The sequence below is a fragment of the Leucopleurus acutus genome (genome assembly GCF_964270905.1).
Source record: "Leucopleurus acutus genome assembly, chromosome: 2".
In the NCBI taxonomy this organism is placed as follows: Eukaryota; Metazoa; Chordata; class Mammalia; order Artiodactyla; family Delphinidae; genus Leucopleurus; species Leucopleurus acutus.
The window spans coordinates 174,637,585-174,660,345 of record NC_139143.1 but is presented as its reverse complement, the minus strand read 5'-3'; the positions used below and the strand labels follow the sequence as shown (position 1 = coordinate 174,660,345).

Sequence of the window (22,761 nt, the reverse complement as noted above, 5' to 3'; positions counted from 1 at the left end):
AGCCTGCAAGATGACTGAGGTCCTCAGGCACGCTGTGTTCTTTCCCACCCAGTATCGTTTCAGAATGTCATTTGAGTGCCTTTAGTTGAGGCAAGTTGTCTGCCGTAGTCTCAGCTTCTCTCCACTGTCTTACATCTGGCCCGCTTTCTGCACCTGTGTTGTTGCCCAGCCCCAACAGGTATTTAGGTTTGTCCTCTGCCCGTTGTTCATCTATCCAAAGGGCTCCCAGGACCTTTATTGACAATGAGGAATATGTGACTGAATGACTAAGTACTTTAAATCTTAGTCTTTGAATTTTAATAAGGATCAAATCACCAAATTCTTAAAAATGGGCTGAATTATAATGATGGGACTTCACGTATCATCCCCTAGAAATTAAGGGGCTCTTAGAGTTTCTTAAGTCACCCAGTGAAAAATAATATTAAAAATAAATATTAAAATAATAATCACCATTTATTGGGTACCTATTATTAGTTACTGTTCCAGGTACTTTAATAATAATAATAATAATTACTCAGTTATTGAGCATGTACTAAGTGATTTGCCTATATTATCTCATTTAATTACCCCTATGACTCTGAGAAGTAGGTATTTTCAGTGATATGCTGATAAACCAACTCGAGAGAATGAGAGAAGAAGAAAAAGAAAAGAAAGAGGAGGTGGAGGGAGGGAGGGAAGAAGGGAAGGGACAGAAAAGTGGAAGAAAAAGAAGACCTGATTTTTAATGTTTCTGATGTAAAGGGTGTAAATACCCACACTGTCGCTGATTCCAAGCTGCCAATGGTTTCCTGACTATTAACCCTCAGCAAGCTGGTGAAGGCTGGATCCAGCACACGATTTCAGAGACTAGGAGACTGACTCTCAGGTGAAGTGACCTACCCAGGTTACCCAGCCAGAGGAGGCGGACCTGAGATAGTAACCCTGGTCTTTTCACGGTGAATGCCAGCCCCATCCTTTAGGACAGTCACAAGAAAGTTTGAGTACATCTGCAAACGTGGAAGAGTCAGGGAGTGAAAAGAAAAGAACCAGGGGGGAAATGTCAGAGGTAGGCATTGCCTTCCGAAGGAGCAAGAGCCCTGGCCTCCAACAGTCCTAGGTTTGCGCCCAGCCTTTCCTCGCCAGCTGCATGGTCTTGAGCGGGTCCTTTCCCTCTCTCAGCTTCAGTGTCCCCATTTTCCACATGGAATCATAACAGTGCCCACCTCAAAGAGCAAACACGCCAGAAATAACTTGTGTAAGTTGCCTGTCACACAGCAAGTATTCAACCCCCGGTGTTCCTTGTAGGAAATCCTCAGGGAGGCTCAGAGAGGAGCCTCTGTTTCTAATAACAAGAGACAGCTCTTGGGAGCATGAGTGAGAGCTTAGGCAAGCTCCAGCGCAAATGAGCCAACCCAGAGGGCACTGGCGAAGGGACTCCATTTGACTGATGGCAGCCTCAATGCTCTTCTCCCTGTGCTTTTTTTTTTTTATAGCCAGCGCCATCATAGGAATCATATTCATCAAAGAAAAATGGAAACCTAAAGACTTTCTGAGTAAGTTCGTGGATTGGAGCTCTGTTCTTAATTTTATGCTTGTGCTTTTTTTCATTGTGAAACCGGCTCACCCCAATGTAGAGATCATTTGTCTCCTTCTCCCCTGTGTGGTTCTGTATCCCACCCTCATCAGGCTCCTGAGAGCTGGGTCTTTTAATCAGTGGTTCCCAAACTTGGCTACGCATCAGAACCATCTGTGCAACTTTTTAAAATGGGCTTTCATTTATTCCATTCAATCAATATTTATTGAACATCTATTGCTGGGATTTTAGGAGGCCCAGGAAAAGGCACCCTCTTTCCCTAACTGAGTTTTAAAACAGTGAGAACTAAATAAGGAAGTCAGACACAGGAGATCAGAAGTTATGCTTTATTACTGATAAAAGCTAGATTAGAACATGCAGCCGCGTGAACTTGCTTACGCTCTCCCCTCAGTGGGCTCCAGCCCACAGCTAGACCTTGGGCCAGTCTCCCAAGGAAATATTTGGGTTTACAGAATGGAACACTTATCCAGAATTACTGCCGTACATATCCTAGGACAGAGAAGGGAGAAAAAAAGATCAAAGCCTGAGTGTTTAAATTCTTTCGATAGATTAACTCCATTTCGGTCGAGAAATGCAGACCAATGGTGCAAGAGGCAGAAGTGTCGGTCCATTGGAGCTTCCTCCACATAGAAACCCAAGGAGTGGGGAAGAAGTTACCTACTGAGTGCCGCCCTCTGTTTTAGGTGCTGGAGATATAGCAGTAGGACAGATGAGGATCCTACTCTCATGGAGGTTACCGTCTAATGTATATGTGTGTTGGAGGGAAGAAAATACAGTAAACAAGTTAACTATATAACTAACCAAATAAAATAATTCTAGATCTTAGCGAGTGCTCCAGAGAAAATCGAATGCTTTTTGTTGGGGCACTGGGGATGTGGGGATGCTTTTCCTAGACTGGTCAGGGTTAGACTCTCTGAAGAGGTGGGACCCAGACCTAACTGATACTAAGGAGACTACCAACGCCAAGGTCTGTGGGCAGTGTTCCATGTAGAAGGAGCAGCAGGTGCAAAGGCCCTGAGGCAGGAATAAGCTTGGCGTGTCCGGTATCAGTAAGGCCAGTGTAGCTGGAGGGTGATGAGTAAAGGAGGAAGCAGGACATGAGAGCAAGGAGGCATGGAGGAACTGGATGATGCAGGGGCTTACGAGCCATGCTAAGGAGTTAAGGAGTGACATGATGGTGGGTCCAGGCTCTATCCCCAGAGACTTTAAATCTGGGCTGGGGCCTGGGCATTTGCATTCTCATAAAGCTCCCCAGGGTGAAGTATATTAGTCTGCAACTTGCTTTGAAATGTATCCAAAAATAACCTGGCTTGATGAATGAGTGGAGGGATGAAGAAAATGGATCGCGATATGGGATAAAGCAAGTATAATAAAATGTCAATTTAGAATCTAGGTGGTGGGACTATGGGTGCTTACTATTAAAGTTTTTTTATATAAATTTATTTTTATTTATTTGTTTTTGGCTGTGTTGGGTCTTCGTTGCTGTGCGTGGGCTTTCTTTAGTTGCGGCGAGCGGGCTTCTTATTGCAGTGGCTTCTCTTATTGTGGAGCACGGGCTCTAGGCACACAGCCTTCAGTAGTTGCGGCACGCGGGCTCAGTAATAGTAGCTCGCAGGCTGTAGAGCTCAGGCTTAGTAGCTGTGGTGCACGGGCTTAGTTGCTCCACGGCGTGTGGGATCTTCCCGGACCAGGGCTCAAACCCGTGTCCCCTGCATTGGCAGGTGGATTCTTAACCACTGCACCACCAGGGAAGTCCTTGTGTCTGAAAGTTTTTAAACACAAAATGTCAGGGAGAAGAAGCTCCCAAGATGCTGCAGACACACAGCCACATTTGGGAATCACTGTTCTGAATCATTGGTGTAGAGTAACAGCAAGATTGGACCAGGAGATGGAAAAAGAAAAGAATCTTACACTGAAAAAAGCAGAACTACTGCTCAGCAAACAAATGATGCCACAAAGACCAAAAGACTCAGAATGATTTGTAGTAATTCTGCTGGGGGAGGGGCGGGGCTGGGCTGGTTCTGAGATCAGTGTAGAGGTTTATGTCCCTTCCAGGGTCATGCTAGGTGGTCCTGGAATGAGAGGCATGCCCTATGTGAATTAGAAAAAGATGCCCCTCTGGGCATCTATAGTTCTGTGGGCAAATGCCTTGGTGAGCAGAGCATGGGCTAGATTTTAGCCCTCTTCACTGCCCTTGTGCAGTGAGCAACCTGCACAACTGTACCTGGCTGCCCTGCTTAGAGTTCTATTAAGTTCAGCAAACATTCACCCAGTGCTAGACCTTTGCTGGACAACGCAGGCATATTGATGAGTAAGACCTGTCCCTGCTTACGGAGAACTTAAGACAATAGACTTGCACAGAACTTACCATGTTGAGTTTAACCATGGTTCATTCATTCACTGAGCAATTGAACAACTGGTTTTTGAACACCTTTTGAGGCCTAGAATGAAAGTAAAGGACATTTAATATGATATCACATTTCCTCGAGATAGTGAAATCAAACAGGTAGAGTTAATTCTATCACAGAAAAATCCAGAAGCCTGTGGTCACAATATGTGCAGCTCAGAACTCACGGTCCTTTTCAGCTTGCATGGGCTGGGCTCACTCAACTTCAACCAGAGGCTTTTCACCAACCCCACAGGGTTCAATTGGAGTGTGACAGGACCCTGGGGAAGAGTCAGGAGACTCTGGTCCTTCACCCAGGAGCATGCCTCCTGGGCCACCAACAATATCTGACAGGTCTGTGGACTAGAGTGTTGGTAGTATTTAGATAGTTCCCTTGGGTGTAGGTTAAATAGCCAGTTGGGAGAGACTGAGACAGTTTTTCAAAGGCATACCGTAGGCTCTGAAGGTTTGCTTTTGAGGTTTTTTTGTTTTTTCTTTTTACCTAGCCCATCTAGCTTTAGAATGTTCCTTGTAAAATGCATATTAAAACCAGAGTGCAATACTAGAACGGCTAAAATGAAGAAAAAATACGCAGTTTTGCTCATACGCTACTGGTGGGAGTGTAAATTGGTACAGCCACTTTGGAAAACCATTCGACAGTACCTACTAAACTGGACATCTACATCTCCCATGACCACGAATTCCACTCCTAGTTTTGTACCCAGTAGAACTACATGCATATGTTTTCCAAATGACATGCACAAGAATGTTTGTAGCAATGTGATTTGTTATAACCCAAGACTGGAGACTACTTAGATGCCTATCAACAGTAGAAATGATAAATTGTATCCTATTCACACATGGACCACCGTACAGCAGTGAGAATGAAGAAACTACCACCACATGCCAGGATACAGATGAATCTCACAAACATAGCCTTGCATGAACCCAGACACAAGAAAACATACTGTACGAATCCATTGATATAAAGTACAAACCCAGGCAAATGTCAGTGCTGGTAGGAGTCAAAGTGTTGCCCTGGGGGTGGGGGCTAGTGATTGGAAGGGGACATGAGTGGGGATTTCGGGGTCCTACAAATGTTCCCTTTCTCGACCTGGGTGCTGGTTACGTGGGTGAGTTCACTTTGTAAGAATTCATCGAGCACTTTTTTGTATGCATGCTATCTTATTAAAAAAATTTTTTAACACTAAATGTATCTTTAAAAAAATGACATTCAGGGGACTTCCCTGGCGGCCCAGTGGTTAAGACACCACACTTCCTCTGCAGGGGGCACGGGTTTGATTGCTGGTGGGAGAACCAAGTTCCTGCATGCCTTGAGGCGTGGCCAAAAAAGTAGAAAAAAAAAATGACATTCATGAAGATACTCTGTTTTTTTTCAAGTAAAGAAAAACCCCAAATTCAAGCAATAGCAGGTCCCCATATGTTACCCTAAAGACATGCTGGCCTGGGGTGGGCGCTTGCAGTAAGCCCTGTGATGGCCTCCCTCTCCCTGCAGGGCGCTACATCTTATCCTTCGTTGGCTGCGGTCTGGCCATCGTGGGCACCTACTTGCTGGTGACATTCGCACCCAACAGTCATGAGAAGATGACAGGCGAGAACATCATCAGACATCTTGTGAGCTGGCCTTTTCTCCTGTACATGGTGAGAGAAGCCTCCGGTCCTTCCACCTGAGAGGATGGGGGTGGGGATGGAGTCCTAGAAACCAGAAACCCAAATTCCCAGCAAGACGGGGTTCACGGGAATCATGATGTATTTCACAGCGCCGAACACCACGCTCGCAGAGAGCACGTAGTTCCTGGGGAAGTGCTTTTTTTCACTTGTGTCCTGAGTAATGTCTAAAACTGCATGTATAGTGTGATAACTTGATTTTTTTAGAGGTATTTGTAGGTCTGTACGTTACCTGTAAAAGATTGGATAGAAAAACAGAAACTCCATCAGTAGCTGTCTCTGAGAGATGGAATTACGATTGTGTTTTTATTTCACCTTCGTCTTTACATATTATCCAGAATTTCTACAGTGAGCATTGAAAAGTGTTATGGTAAGAAAAAAAGTTAAAATTTTCAACAGTTAAAGAATGTTATATATATATTTTTTGCCCGCTATCACACAGCTGATAGAAGCTGATAGAAACACGGGAGACACTGCAGACTTCATCTCCTAAACCCCCAACCAGAACTAATCAAGGTTACAAATAGGTTACAACTGACTAATTGTAATCTAAATTGATTACAAATAGACTAATCAAGGAAAACATCTAAGGTATTTGGTAAAGCTTATTCCTGCTCCCCCTGCGCCATGTTAAACACTTCTTAATGTATTATCTATCAACAAAAATAACCAGTAAACAGAGGAGTTTTATTTGAGCCAAACTGAGGACTGTAGCCTGGGAGACAGCCTCTCAGATAACTCTGAGGAACTGCTCTGGAGAAGCATGTTTTCAGCACAGTTTTATATCTTCTCAGGTCAAAGAACATTAAACAAGTCAGGGATACATTCCTTAAAGGTATAAAACAACAACAAAAAACAGATCAGCATGTACACAGCAAGTCGGTTTGTCCTTGGTACCTGGGAAGGGAATCTTATCATCGCAGGGGTACTAGCCTTGGCATCCCATGAAGGGAGGCATTTAATATTTATTTTTAATGTGAACATTCTTTACTTCTGGTCAGTGTACCCTTTTCTTTAATAATTAAAGCAGGTGTACAATGTATGTTTGAAAGGCCACAAATAGGCCGTTTTAGTTAACATAAAATTTTTTTTTTAATTTCTCCATTTTAATCTTTTTCTTCCATATTTATTTATTTACTTGGTTGCACCAGGTCTTAGTTGCGGCAGGCAGGCTCATTAGTTGTGGCATGCAAACTCTAAGTTGAGGCATGCCTGTGGGATCTAGTTCCCTGACCAGGGGTCGAACCCGGGTCCCCCGCATTGGGAGCTCGGAGTCTCATCCACTGCACCACCAGGGAGGTCCCTGTTAGCATAAAATCTGAGTTAAATCATGTAGAAGCCAGAATGACTTCCCTAGACCTCAATGTGTGAAAATTTGTTTCATCACATCTCAGACTCCCTCGATAGTCCTATAACATAGGTGTTTTTCTCCCCATTTTATGGATGAGAAAACTGGATCTCAGGGTTAGCAAACTTGCTCAGAGTCCCGTGAGAGCCAAGCTGGACCCGAAGCCTGCCTGCCTGGCTGGCCTCACGTGTCACCACAGCCTGCTAACGAAGGTGTTCACTGTTTTGCCTTGACTCGAGCAGCCTGGGCCTGCTGTAGAGGCCCCGAACGTCCTTTTTCCTCAGATTGCCTGTGAGGCAGATGATAGATTCCCCCAAGGTTGGGGCTGTGTCATCTCCCTAGTGCCAGGCAGCCCCAGCGTTGACCTGTAGGCACGGAGAAGTGTCTGCCGGGCAGAGCCAGAGACCCACCTCTTCAGGAAAAGCTTAACCCCAGAACACAGGCTTCTCTTTCAGAGAGTCCTGGGCTCGAGTCCATTGCATACTGTGTAGCCGTAACCAAGGCACTTAGCCGCATGCTCTCCCTCCTTCTCTGTACGTTAACTGGAGGGGTCACTGGACCCGGGGTGGCTGTCAGGTCCACCCAGCACGTGACGGATGCTCAGTGACCAATTCAGTTTGGCTTCCTCCGTCGTCACTGTGAGGCAGTGCTGCCAGCTGGAAAGTTTTGGCCAAATCAAATTCAATAAATATTTATTGAGTGTCTGCTATGTGCCAGACACTGTGGGTATAAAAGCTAAACGAGACAGGCTGACAGAACTCATGGTCCATCAGGAGGCACCAACACATATACAGCCATCTCACGATAGAACGCCAAGTGCTCTCCCAGCGTGCGTTTAAGCATCATGAAGAATGGTGGGGAGATCGGCCACTCCCACCCCCCTGCCCAAATGTATGCACATCAGTTGGGAATGTTGATGAGTAACTACATCTGCTTGATGGCGTATTTTGCAACAATTAAAGATAATGATGACAACTTCATAAAACATGAAAATTGTTTACGGTAACGAACAACGGCCCAGCACAAAACTGTGCTTTGACTGTGATGACAAGTAGATAAAATATGTATTCACTGTGACAAAGACAGGAAGAAACAGGAAAATGAACGCAGCTGTGTTTTATGATCTCTAATTCTGAGGAATTTAACAATTTTTTTCTTTTTAAAATGCCCATTAATGTTTCTGCATTGGTTTTTGTGATAAATGAACTTCGGTAGGAGGTTGGGATAGGCAAACAGAGCTGAGCCGTTGCTTTAGTTTTGCCGGGGGCTGGGGCTGGCTTCACTCCTTGGGGAAGTATTGCCAAATGTCTGGACCTTTAAGGAATAGAAAGGACGAGCTGTTACTGCAAAGGCGGGGAACTTCTCAAACTTCAGTTTTCAAACTTGCTGTTGTCTAGTAAGATTCTACTGATGGAGCACCTTCTGAACTCCAGGCACTGTGCCCCCATCTGCAGGCAGTGTAGCCTAGTGGGAAAGCGCATGGGCCCTGGAGCCAGGCTATCCGGGTTCAAATCCCAGCTCTGCCTTTTGCTAGCTTGAGATTCTTCATAGAATTATTATGCTGATTTAGTGAGTTGAGTAAAGAGAAAATGCTTAGAGTAGAGCCTGGCAGATTTATGAGTTCACTAAGTATAAGCTGTGATTGTGGTCCTCTAAGTTAAGAACACTTATCCCTGTTTCACAAAGGAGGTAACTGAGGTTTAGAGAACTTAAGTGACCTGGCTAAGGCCACACAACTAGTTTAGAAGGAGATCCAAGCTCATAACTGGGCCTCCCTGACTCCAGAAGTCCTCTTTTTTCCGACTCTACCAAGCTGCATGCAGTGGAGGCTCGGTTAGCAGGCAAGTGGTATATATACTTACATACTTAACCAAAGGGCTCTTCTCCTCACCAAACAAGCAGCTCCCTCTTTAACCAGCTCCCAGTTTTAGTGGGGGTTACCATGGAGCAGTGAAATGGGACACCAGCTCAGCCTGATGAATCTTGACCATCCAAGGCAGGGTGGACCTGAGGCCAGCACAGTACCCTCAGAGCCTCACCGCGAGGTGAACTGCTCCTCAGTATTGGGAGTAGAGAGATTCAGCGTTCCCTGCTTTCCTGCAGGGTGTGTATCAGCGGTTTGGGAAATACTGGCTGTTTCAATTCCCTTTCAACTCTGAGGGCCTGTGACTGATGCAATCAGCAGCATAAACTCCAGCCCAGCCCTCCAGGGTCTCCTGGTCTTGCCTGTGGCCCCCGCTGACCTCCCCCCCCCCTTGCTGCTCTCTGTAGCTCGTGGAGATCATTCTCTTCTGCTTGCTGCTGTACTTCTACAAGGAGAGGAACGCCAACAACATTGTTGTGATTCTCCTCTTGGTGGCATTACTTGGTAAGTGAGGGTCCTGGGGATTGAGTTTTGCCACCACTAAGTAGCACCAAAAGGAAATGTGGGTTTTGTTTACTGAGCTGTGGCATCTGGACCCAGGAGCTGCTGGAGGCCGCCTCAGGCTGGTCCCTCTTCATGGGCGGCTGCAGGAGCTGGGTCCCTGCTAACCGGATGCAGGCCTTGTCAGTTCCATCGTGCTGCTGACGGCATTCGGTATTCTTGAGCCAGACAGACACCCGTCCCCTCAGGGTGCCACCCATTCGAGAGGGAGGAAATGACAGTAAACGAGTTGACAAATACATAGATAGTATAAGTTTGGGCAGTGACAATTACAATGATGAAGAAGAAAGCAGAGTAAGGGTAGGGGTGGGGGGTTAAGAGGTTATTTCAGAGAAGTCAGGGGTGGAACAGGTTCCAACAAGTGAGCCCCTAAGGGTCCGTGTAAGACCTATCAGAGGTTAAGACTTAATTCTGGATTCAAAGGCAAGAATTGATTTTGATTTTGCTATCTTTTTTTTTTTCCTTTTAAAGGCATGGGTGCAATGGGGGAAATGGCTCCTAAATCAGATTGGGGCAAGGTTCTAACCCCACATAGAGTTAGATTTACTAAGTAGAGCTGTGAGAAGCACCCCTTCTTCCTGGAGAGGGAGAGGTGGGTGCGGCCCTGCCGCTACCTCCTAGTGACTGTCCCTGTGTCAGCCACACTGTCCTCTAAAAATGGGCCTAAGAGAACACCCAGATCTCGGGGGGAGAGGCGATTAAATGAGATGAGCACCCCAGTGTGTGTTGTTTCCTTCTGTCCTTCCGACAGCAAGTCCCCATTCCAGCGACAGGCCATAAAACACACAGATATGTCATCATAGGACAGGGCTCCATTTTTTTGTTTTTAACAGCTTTACTGAGATATAGTTTACATACCGTAAAGCTCACCTGTTTAAAGTATACAATTCAGTGATTTTTTTTTTTTTTTTTTGCGGTACGTGGGCCTCTCACCACTGCAGCCTCTCCCGTTGCGGAGCACAGGCTCCGGACGCGCAGGCTCAGCGGCCATGGCTCACGGCCCCCCCCGCTCCGCGGCATGTGGGATCTTCCCGGACCGGGGCACGAACCGGTGTCTCCCGCATCAGCAGGCGGACTCTCAACCACTGCGCCACCAGGGAAGCCCCTACAATTCAGTGATTTTTAATATATTCATAGAGGATACAACCATCATCGTAATCGAATTTCAGAACATTTTTGTCACCCCAAAAAGAAACCCTGTGCCCGCTAGCAGTCACTCCCCATTTTTCCATCCTCCCAGGCTCTGGCCAATCACTAATCTACTTTCTGTCTCTATGGATTTGCCTTTCTGGACGTATTACATAAACGGAATCGTACACCATGTGGCTGTTTGTCCCTGGCCTCTTTCCCTGAGCATTATGTTGTAGAGGTTCATTCCTGTTGCAGCGTGACTCAGTGGTCCGTTCCTTGATGATTTCGTTTGCAAAGTGGATTGGAAGATCACGGTCCCAAAACGTTCTCTCCTGGTGAGTTGGAAGGTCAGAAGGTTCTGAGGCACGTTGGCCAATTCCTTTCTGCCCCCTCCTCACCAACAAGGACAGCCTGGAGAAAGTGCTTGACTTAACTGCCTGCCGATGTTTGAAAACTGTAGTCTAAGTAGCTGAGGAGCCCAGAAGCCACTGTGTCTGCTGGGCTGTTGGCAAGAGAAGGCAAAATGAGCAGACGCTGAGAAAAATAGGAAAGCAAAGCATTTCAGCCAGAACAAGGAACTTCGTTTGTACCATACTTGGGAGTTCCTTTTAATTCCTGCTCTGGCAGGGAAATCCAGCAGTTTAGAGTTACAAGTCGTTTCTGCAGCACTGGGTAAAGCAGTGGTCTCCATAGTGAGGTGGGTGTATGGGAAGAAAAAATATTAGAACTGGTATTTATTTTTATCTCCACCTTTTAAGTATATTTCCTACACATGTTTTATGATTTATATACCATATAAGCACAGTGTTACATGACTATAATTTTTAAATAAATGTATATATATTTGAAAAGTATATACATATGCATAGGGGTATGCATTCCAAAACATGTGGAGACCTCTGGTCTAAAGAAATGTTTTTAAAAATACCAGTGAGTAAGCATTTTAATAGACCAAAAAAACAACACAAAAAACTCCTGAGCTCTGTACACACCACATTTTTCTTGTGATTGCCGTGAGAATGATACTCAAAAGAAGTTCATTTATACATTCGATTGTTTTGACCTTGCATTGTGTTCCAGACACAGTGCTGCCACTCTGGAGTTCAGAGTGAACTCACTGCCCTTTCTTGGTAGAGTTTAGAAGGGCATTTGGAAATACCCTTTGAAGTTTTGCTTTCCTCTCTGCTTTCACGGGAGGGTACAAAAGAACCAATGCCAATAGGATCTTCTCACCGTGTAAATCACTGGCTGGGCTCTGCCCGTGTTCCCTGCGTTTTGGTCACTTTGTCCTTTGAGTTTATAAACTGTCCCCCCCACCCATGTCTCTGAGGCTCCCACACATCCTTGTTAACCTTCTGCAGGCTCAATGACCGTGGTGACGGTGAAGGCTGTGGCCGGGATGCTCGTCTTGTCCATACAGGGGAACCTGCAGCTCGACTACCCCATCTTCTACGTGATGCTCGTGTGCATGGTGGCGACTGCTATCTATCAAGCCGCGTGAGTTGCAGATTCTTTTCCTGCTGGGCTTCCCCACAAAGGTCTCTTCCAGCTTCTGGGCCTGATGACAATTGTTTTTGAAGCTGTAGGGCAGGTAGAACATGCAAATGTTCTGTCGCCAGGGTTTGGCATCCACTGTGGAGAGAGAGGGGTCGCTAATTTGCTGAGTTATAACATGGAGGGGTGCCGTGCTGCTTGAAAAGCCTGGAGTGGATGTATTTTTCCCTCTGCCTCAAAATGTGAGAACCACACAATCAGAGGCAGCCTCGATTCCCATCTGGACCAAGGCAGGTGCCCACTTCCGGGGCCTCAGAAGAAGCTGTGCCGTCCCCGTGAGGCACCTGTTTGTCTGCCTGGTGGAAGACAGAAAGTTGTCTCCAACTTTCTTGTCCTCAAGAAATCTTTCCAAGTAGAAGAGCAAGGTGATGGTTTCTGCCTCAGAAGCAGCAGTTCTGAGGGTAGGCCTGGGCCTTGCTCACGTCAGAGATCCGGTGCCCAGCAGGGGGCCTGGGCGAGCATGTGGCAAACCTGCGTGGGGACGGAGGGTGGACAGTGCAGGTTTCAGTGTGGTGCGTGGGGCCGGTTCACCCCGGACAGGTCAGGCCCTGGACTCCAGCCGCCAGGGCTCACCATCCACCAGCGGTGCCTCCGGGGAACACAGCGGTGACCGCTGCCACCTGGGTGCCCAGTGTAAGCTGTGCTCTCACTGCCTTCACAGGAACTTGAATTCTTTTGGTCCCCACGACAATGATATCCTCATTTTGCATGTAAGGAACTGCTGCGAGAGGCCAGGAACTGGCGGAGCTGAGACTGGAACCCCGACGTCTGTCTCCCTCCCCGTCCCGCGCCCCTCACCCCTCTGCTCTAGGCCTGCTCCTCAGCTTCTCCAAGACACAGATTCCCCGTCTGCAATGACAATAGCAACAGCCCGTACCTAACAGAATCGCAGCAGGCTTTAGTAGGATCCAGGATAATGTCCAGTAAATAGTAGCTTCTTTTATGATTTTTGTTTTATTATTATGCTGAGTATGACTATGCTTAGTCCTCCTACAATGATTCTGGTCATCACCCCTGAGCCCCTGTCCAGTGCAAGGCTCTGTGCTGTGCCCTCCAGGGCTCTGTGCTGTGCCCTCCAGGGCTGACAAATATGATCAGGTGCCCCACCCTCCTCGGGAAGCTTCTCACTCACACATCACACATTCATCAAGGCCTGCTGTGTACCGGGCCCGTGCTGGGCCTTCCACGCACAGAGACATGAGCGATAGTCACTGAACTCAAGGTGCTCACAGCCCTGGTCCAAGGACAGCCGGGTAAACAGACAATTACAGTTGGGTGGGAAGTGTGTTATGGTGTAAGGAACTTTGCGACAATAACCAAAATGCTATGCAGAGACTAGACAAAGAATATATTCCTAAATGATGGAGTGTTTATCCGCAGTGGAGAGGTTAGGAGTGACTCTAATTTACTCTCTCTTTTTCCTATATTTATTGCAGTGAGAGTTGAATTAAGAAGGAAATTTGTTTAAAAGAATAATTACAACACGAGGCAGGATGTGATAAGCGCTACAGGAGTTTCTTGGAGTGTTAAGGGCCCAGGAATGGCTTTTTAGTGGGTAGGGGATGCAGGGGACACAGAGGTGAGAAGGGCATTGCGGTGATAAGAACTATGTGGTCAGAGGTGTTGGACGGGGAGAGGGATGGGCCTCAGGCTGTGTGTCCAGAGGAAGAACAGAAGCAAAGCGTGGACCCCAGCCCAGGAGACACACAAGGCTGGCATCCTTATAATCCCAAGGAATATTCCTTCATGCCTCATCTTCGTATTTTCAGACCAAGCCTGCGGTCATCAGCTTTCACCTTGGCCTTTCGACATCCCCGCAGCCCACTGACCAGAGTGCTTTTGTGTTGAAGGTTTTTAGGTCAGGCCTCACAGATGTATGACTCCTCTCTGATTGCCAGCGTGGGCTACATTCTATCCACTACCGTGGCTATCACAGCAGGTAAGGGTGTGGTTGCTAGATTTCTGTCTTCTACCTTGACAGCAGGGACATTACCCCAGTGTGGAGGGAAGGGGCGCTGCCTCTGTCAGAAGGCCAATTCTGCTGACTTGTTCTGCCTGTCCCAGTTGTAGATGGTTTTGTGGGGAAAGCGCAGGATTTAGAGCCAGAGAGGCCTAGGTTTGCACCCCAGACACAGAGCTGTGTAGCTCTGGGAAAATCACTTCACCTCTCTGAGCCTCAGTTCCACATTCATAACATGGAAGTAATAATACTTTCCTCCTAGAATTGAAATATGTGTAGTCCAAATGTCCCCTACTTTGTACTGCTTGTGTTAGGTTTCTTTAACAGTGTTTACCATCATCTGCTAACTCCACAGCCTCCACTGGCCAAGTGACCACACATTTCTTCTGTATAATTTTTAGAGATCATGAGTATGTACATAACACGTGCTCAGTAAGTGATCATCATCTCTATTACATTCCCCTTCTCTTCTACTCCACCCCTTTATGTTTTTTCTTTTTCTTTCTGAGGTGACTTCAGAGGCTGCAAGCATATTTGTGTGTGTGTGTGTGTGTGTGTGTGTGTGTGTGTGTGTCGGTCTTTTTGTTTGTTTGTTTTTAAATGGCAATGATGACTAAGATTTTCAGAGTAAAAAGACCAGTAACAACCAGTGTGCCTCCCTTTGAGGAAGGCCCAGCCGGAAAGCCATATATTTCGCACTGCAGTTTGGACGAGTGGTGCCCAAACTGGTGTTCACAGAGGTTAGAACAAGAGGGCACACAGCCTGCCAGGGCCTGTGCCGTGAGCGGGACCAGGGATTGAGCGGGGCTTGACCCAGAGCAGCCAGAAAGCTAACCTCATGCAGAGATTTAAGTCATGGTCAACAGCTTCGGTCCAGGCAAGATTGAAAGGGATAGAAACACCGTGGTTGAGTCCGCAGTCAGGCAGGGAATCAGGAGCTCCGGGCAGGGTTGGGGTGGTGGGGTGTGAAGTGGGTCCAGACAGACGCTGGCTGCAGGGTGAGGGTGGCAGGCCTGTGGCACTGCCACACTGCAGGGTGTGACATCTGCCAGTCTCATGAGGTTAGAAAGCTCCGGCGGCTTAACCACGAAGCCTTGGTTTTCCATCTTAAGAAAGATGGGGGGAAAATGTGGTACATATATACAGTGGAATATTACTCAGCCATAAAAAAGAACAAAATAATGCCATTTGCAGCAACGTGAATGGACCTAGAGATTGTCATACTGAGTGAAGTTAAGTCAGTGAAAGACAAATATCATATGATATCACTTATATGTGGAATCTAAATAAAAGGTACAAATGAACTTATCTACAAAATAGAAATAGAGTTACATATGTAGAAAGCAAACTTATGGTTACAAGGGGGTAAAGGGGAGGGGAGGAATAAATTGGGAGATTGGGATTGGCATATACACACTGCTATATATAAAATAGGTAACTAATAAGGACCTACTGTATAGCACAGGCAACTCTACTCAATACTCTGTAATGGCCTATATGGGCAAAGAATCTAAAAAAGAGTGGATACATGTATATGTATAACTGACTCACTTTGCTGTACACCTGAAACTAACACAACATTGTAAATCAACTATACTCCTATAAAAACTTAACAAAAAAGAAAAAGAAAGAAAGATGAGGGAGAGGAGTGTATAAAAACTGGTAAGTCTCTAGTTTAGCTCATAGTGTCGTTTCACTGGGGGAAGCTGGGCACAGGGTACGTGGGAATTCCGTACTATTTCTGTGCATCTAATATTATCTCAAAATAAAAAGTTAAGAAAAAAAAGATGGAGGTAAGAGGGACCTAGGTGGGGGAGAAAGAGAAGACAGTCTATTCCCCCCAAATGGCTTTTATTCCATTCTGCTAATCTCTTACTAGGTGCAGTCGTAGTATTTTGGACCCCTTTGGTATTCTGTAGGGAAGGGAGCTTCGCCAGATCCTAAACAGACTGGCAGGTAGGTGATTTGAAAACAGCTCACCCACATTTTCCATTCTTTGCTGCTCAGGCGCCATCTTCTACCTGGACTTCCTCGGGGAGGACGTGCTGCACGTCTGCATGTTTGCACTGGGGTGAGTCCCATCCTGCTCCCTGGCCCCGAATTCCAGGCAGGCTGCCCCTCTCTCCCTACCCCTGCTCCAGCCTCTCAGGCAGTCCCAAAGAGCCAGAGGAGCAGCTGGCAGTGGGAGCTTTGTCCCCAGAGGTGAGCGTTTCATTCTCCAAAGGGCTTTACTTTTCCTTTCTTCTCTTTTGGGCTTTAATCTCCTTGTCATTTCGAACACATCACAATTTGATGCAGGAAAGACTCTCAACCTCACCTCAGATCAAAGACATGGATACTGAAGCTGAACGAGATGCCATCATTTTGCAAAACCTAACAGGAGGGGTAATGTCCTATGTTGGCAAGAGGATGAGGAGCCCAGCTCTCTGCCACAGTGTGAGAAGTTCTTTAACGTGGGAGGACAATTTGGCAATAACAGTGAGATTTTTAAATGAGCCTGCTTCTTGACGCAGCCTTCCATTTCTAATCATTTATCTTGGAAAAGTAAATGATGGACGTAACGCCACATGTATGAGGGTGTTTGTTATTTTTTAAATTAATTGTATAAGCAAATAATTGGAAACAACCTAAATGCCCATCAGTAAAATACAGGTTAAATACGTTACACATCTTCGTATAATTAAGTACCATACTGCCATTTGGAAAAATTGAGGTCAGTCTATTGGTACTGACGTAGAACCATGTCTAGGATACGTTGAATGAAAAAAGTTACATTTTTTAAAATGTATAGTATACCCTATGAGCCAGCAATTCCACATCTAGATATAGACCCAAAAGAAATTAGTTGTATATATTGACAAAATGACTTGTACATGATACTTATAGTAGCTTTATTCATTATAAACCCAAACTGGATACAACAGGAGAGTGGAAAACAAGTTCTGATATATTCAGACGATGGATCAGATAATGCGTTCCTCACAACAATAAAAAAAATAATGAACTACTAATGCACACAATGAAGTGGATGCATCTTAAAAACATTTATCAGGCGAAAGAAGTCAGACATAGAAGAGTACACGCTGTATTGTTTAACTCACAAGAAGTTGAAGAACAGACCAGTCGATTCTGTGGACGTCAGAACAGTGGTTTCCTCTGGGGAAGGGTCTGCATGAATGGGGAAGGGGCACAGGAAACTTTCTGTGGGTAAGGGATGGAAATGACTCCTCTATTGACCTGGATGGTGATCCCACGAGTGTGTGCACAGGTAAGATTAATCGAGCTCCGCATTTAGGGATTGTGCGTTTTAGTGCCTGTAAATTATGCCTCAGTTTTTAGAAAGTGTGCTTGTTTATCTAAGCTCTGGAGAAAAGAGAAAAACAAAACAAGACTCTGGAAGAATATACACCTATAGTGGGGGCGAGTGCAGGGACTTCCTAATTTTTACTTTCTCTGCTCCAGTATTGATTGAGTTTAGGCCATAAAGAACTTTTTAATGAAAAAAAAAATCTTTAAAGGCAGGGTTCTGAGATTCAGCGTAAGTGGAGGTGAGGGTTTGGCCAAGGATGGCCTGATTTGTTCTGATTGAGGCTTGTGTGGGCTGCAGGGCTGTTATTATTTATCTCGCATCTGCTTCCTGCTGATCCCAGGCCCGGCCGCCTCTCAGGGCCGCTCAGCAGTGAGCCCACCTCCGCAGCCTGCCACCCTGTTTTCCCCTTTTTCCCATTACTCACGTTTGAAAGCATCCCTCCCAACCTCACTCTGGCCTTGTTTCTCTTCATCTGTGTTTGCCAGGTGCCTCATCGCATTCTTGGGCGTCTTCTTAATCACACGTAACAGGAAGAAGGCCATTCCCTTTGAGCCCTACATTTCCATGGATGCCATGCCAGGTAACATTCAAATCCAGCTGGCCAGCCCATCCACATAGAATGACTGCTACTTCCTGTTTAAAAAGACACAACCAGCCTCTGGGTTTGGTGCAGGGAAGGTGTGCTGTGCTATTATGATGTGACTGTCTCTCTTTTTTTTCTTTCTGGTTTTTTTGTGGTTTTTTTGGTTTTTTGTTTGATCTCAGTTTGCAAACGAGGAGGCAGTGGCTGAGGCACCTCGATTGGTTTTGAGCACATCTTGCCAGTTCTCATGTCAATTTGGGGATCTTTTAAAGACAATTCTGATTCACACTGGATATAATTCTGATCTCCAGCACCAGGCTTCATGCCTGCAAAAGGAAAAATCCAGTTCATCTCAGTGGAATGGAATGATCAGAGAGGGGAAGGAAAATAGGGTGAATGAAATTCAAATACCATAACCTCACTCCTTAGATTCCACAAGGGAGTGGATTGTTCTGGAGAGCCTAGTTCCCCAGGGAGCTCAGGGTTCACACTGAGAAGCACAGGTTCAAATGGCAGGAACGAAAATGTGTGGATCAGCTGAGTACTGCACAAAAGGGAGTGATGGGGCTTGTAGAGGACTGGAGAGCACTTTCCAGCCTCAAGGGATTCAGATGAGAAAGTTAAGATGTTGGGCAGCCCCGTCTAGATTTGCTGACCTAAATTCCATAGGATACTAGCAGCCCCTAGCTTTCACTCTTTAACTCAAATTTAATTTTTACTTTAGATATATAAAATGGAACTCTCTCCAAAGCATAATCTCCCACCCTCCATTAAGACAGTCTTGTGAACAAAAGACAATCACAGTGATGGAGTAGAGTACTACTTAATAAAGTACTCGGGAGGCAGGTGTGTTCTCAGGGCTGACCGAGGTGCCCATGATTTAAATGGCCCCAGGGTTTATGTGTCTACTTTTTATATTATTTCTTCATCTCTTGCTATTAAGCTGTTGTCTGTCATTCTTGCTGTTACCAGCCTGCCTGTGTATAGCAGCTCCGTGTCAATCTTCTCATTTGACCCAAGTTCGAATCATGTATAAAATTAAAATAAATAAGCTCTGAGTTGGGGCCTTAAGGTTTCTCCTACGAGTTAAGTGCATGAGCTTTAGTGCATGGACTTTTGAAACATCTAATCTGGCTGCTCAGATGCCTTTTTTGCTTACTTCCTTGTTTCTCGGCTGTGTTCCGGATAGATGAGGGCGCTGGATAGCTGAATTCCAGATAGGTGAGGTGTCAACTCTGTGTGTGCAAGTATGTGTATGTACATGTGTGTTTGTGTGTTTATAAACCGTGTATGTGTATACATCTATATAAGTATTTGTGTATATGCAGATGTGTTTTCTGGTAGAAGATAGAAGGTAACCTAAGGTAATCTTAGGTATCCGCGTTCTGTGATCTGTTTGTGGACGTGGCTCTCGCTTCCTCTTTGTGCCTTGTGACCGGTGGGAAGTTGGATGTTGGAGAAAGGAGACCTGCCCTCGTGCCGTGGCATGTCAGGACTTCTGAGTAGGCCTGGCTTCTGTACTTTGAAGCTGAGCGTGGGCTTGGAGTTCAGATGACCTGGATTCAAATCCCAGCTCTCAACCACCTACCTGCTGAGTGACCTTGGGCGTGTGCCTGGACCTCCCAAGGCCTCTGACCCTCACTTGTAAATTGGGATTCCTTTTCCCAGGGTAGTGGGATAATATGTTAAAGGCCCCTTGCACAATATCTGGGACCTGGTAGATGCCTGGTTGAATTTGGTTTCACTTTGTTTTTACTTGAAAAAAGACTGTGAAAATGTCAAACACTTGTTTGACCTGATGTCAGGTAAAATAATAAGAAGAAAACTCTTAAACAGAGACGCTTTTCCAGCTGCTTGGTTTCCCTGGTCAGCATCAGGACCTCCCTGGCTTTGGGTCTAACCAGATTGATATCTTCACAACCGACTAGTAGCCACGGTTCAAGAGGCATTCAAGTTCTGAAAATTAACTACACGTCACAGTTAGGAGAGGCTTGAAATAATTCTAGCACCTGGAAGACTTCTAGAAAATGAGAAGGAGAAAAACAGTCCCTGGCAGCGAGGAGCTGGCCTGGCTCTCGCAGCTGGGCCTTGGTGTTCCTGGCTGAACATAGACCATTTCACAGAACATCAGCATCACACAAGGTCATTCTGGGACTGTGAGGGATCAGGACACAAGCAGGACCATGCCATTGTCATGTCCAAACACAGACAAACATGAACATTGTCCAAACCATAGAAAGACCAACCATCCCCCTCACATGAGTGACTGCTGCTTCTTTACCAATCACAGCTTTAGTCTCCATCTAGTCTTCTTTCCTTCTAGATAACAATCATTAAGATCCCCAGTTATAGAATTATCCCCACTTCCTGACAGCATCTAATCCAAAGCAAAGCCCTGCTTCCTTAAACCCTCCTGAAATCACCTAACACAACCCAAATTCTGTAGTAAGTCCTTCTAATACCCTCTTACTGAAACAGCTCCCCGTGACATACACCTCCTTCACTGAAATGAGTCAAGAAACCCAAATTTGTTAGACTATAGGTGTATTCCTGGTGGGTTTTGGCTGGGGAACGTTGACAAAGCTAAACAATGCCTGGTAAGCCAACTCTCTTCCCTGAGGAATAGGCATCCCCTCATCTCCTCCCAATTCCCTCCCCAAAATCTAAACCACAGACTCTTAAACTGTACCCTTCAAATTCCCGTCAGCCGGGCTTCCCTGGTGGCGCAGTGGTTGAGAGTCCGCCTGCCAATGCAGGGGACATGGGTTCGTTCCCCGGTCCGGGAAGATCCCACATGCCGTGGAGCAGCTGGGCCCGTGAGCCGTGGCCGCTGAGCCTGCGTGTCTGGAGCCTGTGCTCTGCAACGGGAGAGGCCACAACAGTGAGAGGCCCGCATACCACAAAAAAATTCCCATCAGCCAAGGCTTGTGCAATGTGGAAGCAAAGGCCCTTCCACAGATTGGGTCTTCCCAGGCCATTTGCAGAGTAGATAAGAGCATGGGCTTTGGTGTCAAATCCCAGCTCTGTCTCTCATTAGCTGTGTGCCCTTGAGCAAGTTACTTTACCTCTCTGAATCTCTGTGTTCTTCTCTGGAAAAGGAGGATAGTAGCATATTTCTGTCATAGGATTTGGGGGGATTAAGGTCTATAGGGAGCCCACACAGCATTCTGGTGAAGAGTGTGGGCTTCAGAATTTAAACCACCTGAGTCTGCACCCTAGAGCTGCCACTTGCTAGCTTAGCGACCTTAGGCAAGTTCCTTAACTTCCAACTGCCTCATTTTCCTAATCAATAGTTGTGCGAATCAAATGAGATAAAACTTTATAACTATTTAGAACAGTGTCTGCCACCAACTAAATGCTCCGTCCTCATCAGCCATTATCATTACTGCTGTTGTTGTTACTATTACTATTTAAAGCACTTAGCCCAGTGCGTCAGGCATAGGAAGCAGTCAGATGTCAGCTGTTATTATCATCATGGTTTCATGGAAGATAATTTGCATTCAGTGTTTTTATTACTCAACCAGGGGGCAAGAGAATTTGAAGGGTCTTAATTCCCTACCAGGAAAAGAACTGGCCTCAGAGGAGGCCAGGTCCTACTTAACTAGGGGAATTGTAGACTACATTTAAAGGAATTAATGACTAAAGTCTTTGCCCTCAAATGTAAGTAGAAATCCGACATCAGTGTGCCCAGAGGTAATAAGCAAAATCGCACCTTACTCCATATGTGGGTCAGGGATGTTAATGTCAAAACTCTCCCTCTGAGCATCATAATACACGTGTCACCATCATGTATCCATGACACAGAAGTTTTCGTCTTCTCTCAACAGCATAATGAAGTTTTCTGGATCCTGATTTAATTCAGCGAAAAGTGTTGGCATCTACCACGTTCACAACACAGTGTTGGTTCCACTTGCCCTGTGGCCCGGACATTCCCACCTCATTCTAAGCCAATGGTTTCTTTTGACAGTGGCTGGTCTGTGTGCTTATTTCCTGAAGAGTCATCCTTTGTTGCTTAGCAACTATAATATTTCTAGTGTATATTTATGGGCGCTCTTTTTTTGTTCGATCCAAACCATTCAGGAAGTTGACAGTGCACATGCTTAGCTCCTGAGCACTGTGATTAGTCTGTGGTGGGATAGAGGAGGATGAGATGCAGCCTCCTTTGGCCCCATTGCATAATGATTTGGGGGAAATGAATTTCATTTCAGGTATGCAAAACATGCATGACAAAGGGATGACCGTCCAGCCTGACCTCAAAGCTTCTTTTTCCTACGGGGCCCTGGAAAACAATGACAACATTTCTGAGATCTACGCTCCCGCCACGCTGCCCATCATGCAGGAAGAACACGGCTCTAGAAGCGCCTCTGGGGTTCCCTATCGCGTCCTGGAACACACCAAGAAGGAGTGAGCCCACCTTGAAGGAGACTCACCTCCTCTCCATTTACAGCTGCTCAAGCCATGCTGATAGCGGTTCAACCCTTAATTCTAAAACTTGCCTTTCAAGTCTTATTTTTTTAATCCAAGGACTCTGTGGACGGGGATCTTGAAAAGCCTTCGTCTCTGGCAAAGGGCAGATTATCTTGGTCCTGGAAGTTTCAGATGATGAGGGTGGGGCTGGGGTGGGGGGCTGAAAGCAGTATTCTAGGTGGGCAGTACAGAGTTCAGCCTCTGCCTGATTTAGCCCAATGAGATTTGGAAAGCCGTTGTCATCCTTGAGGACGGGAACTGGGTTTCCCCAGTCAGTGACCAAAGGTGACCACATTCTTTAGAGCTAAAGCAAGGCAGAGATTCTGCCCTTATAC

At 46.0% G+C, this 22,761-nt stretch overlaps 1 protein-coding gene across 2 annotated transcripts in view; it reads left to right on the top strand.

Annotated features, from left to right (window-relative positions):
* Positions 1-22,525, top strand: part of NIPAL3 (NIPA like domain containing 3) — a 47,178-nt gene extending 24,653 nt beyond the window's left edge. For both annotated transcript variants that reach the window (XM_082832846.1, XM_082832845.1), the window contains exons 6-13: positions 1,473-1,532; positions 5,476-5,621; positions 9,268-9,364; positions 11,914-12,049; positions 13,957-14,045; positions 16,074-16,137; positions 17,862-17,956; positions 22,168-22,525. In XM_082832846.1, coding sequence (XP_082688972.1) covers positions 1,473-1,532; positions 5,476-5,621; positions 9,268-9,364; positions 11,914-12,049; positions 13,957-14,045; positions 16,074-16,137; positions 17,862-17,956; positions 22,168-22,367 — 887 coding nt within the window. In that variant the 3' untranslated portion in view covers positions 22,368-22,525. The remainder of the gene's footprint in view (positions 1-1,472; positions 1,533-5,475; positions 5,622-9,267; positions 9,365-11,913; positions 12,050-13,956; positions 14,046-16,073; positions 16,138-17,861; positions 17,957-22,167) is intronic.
* The last annotated feature ends 236 nt before the right edge of the window (positions 22,526-22,761 follow it).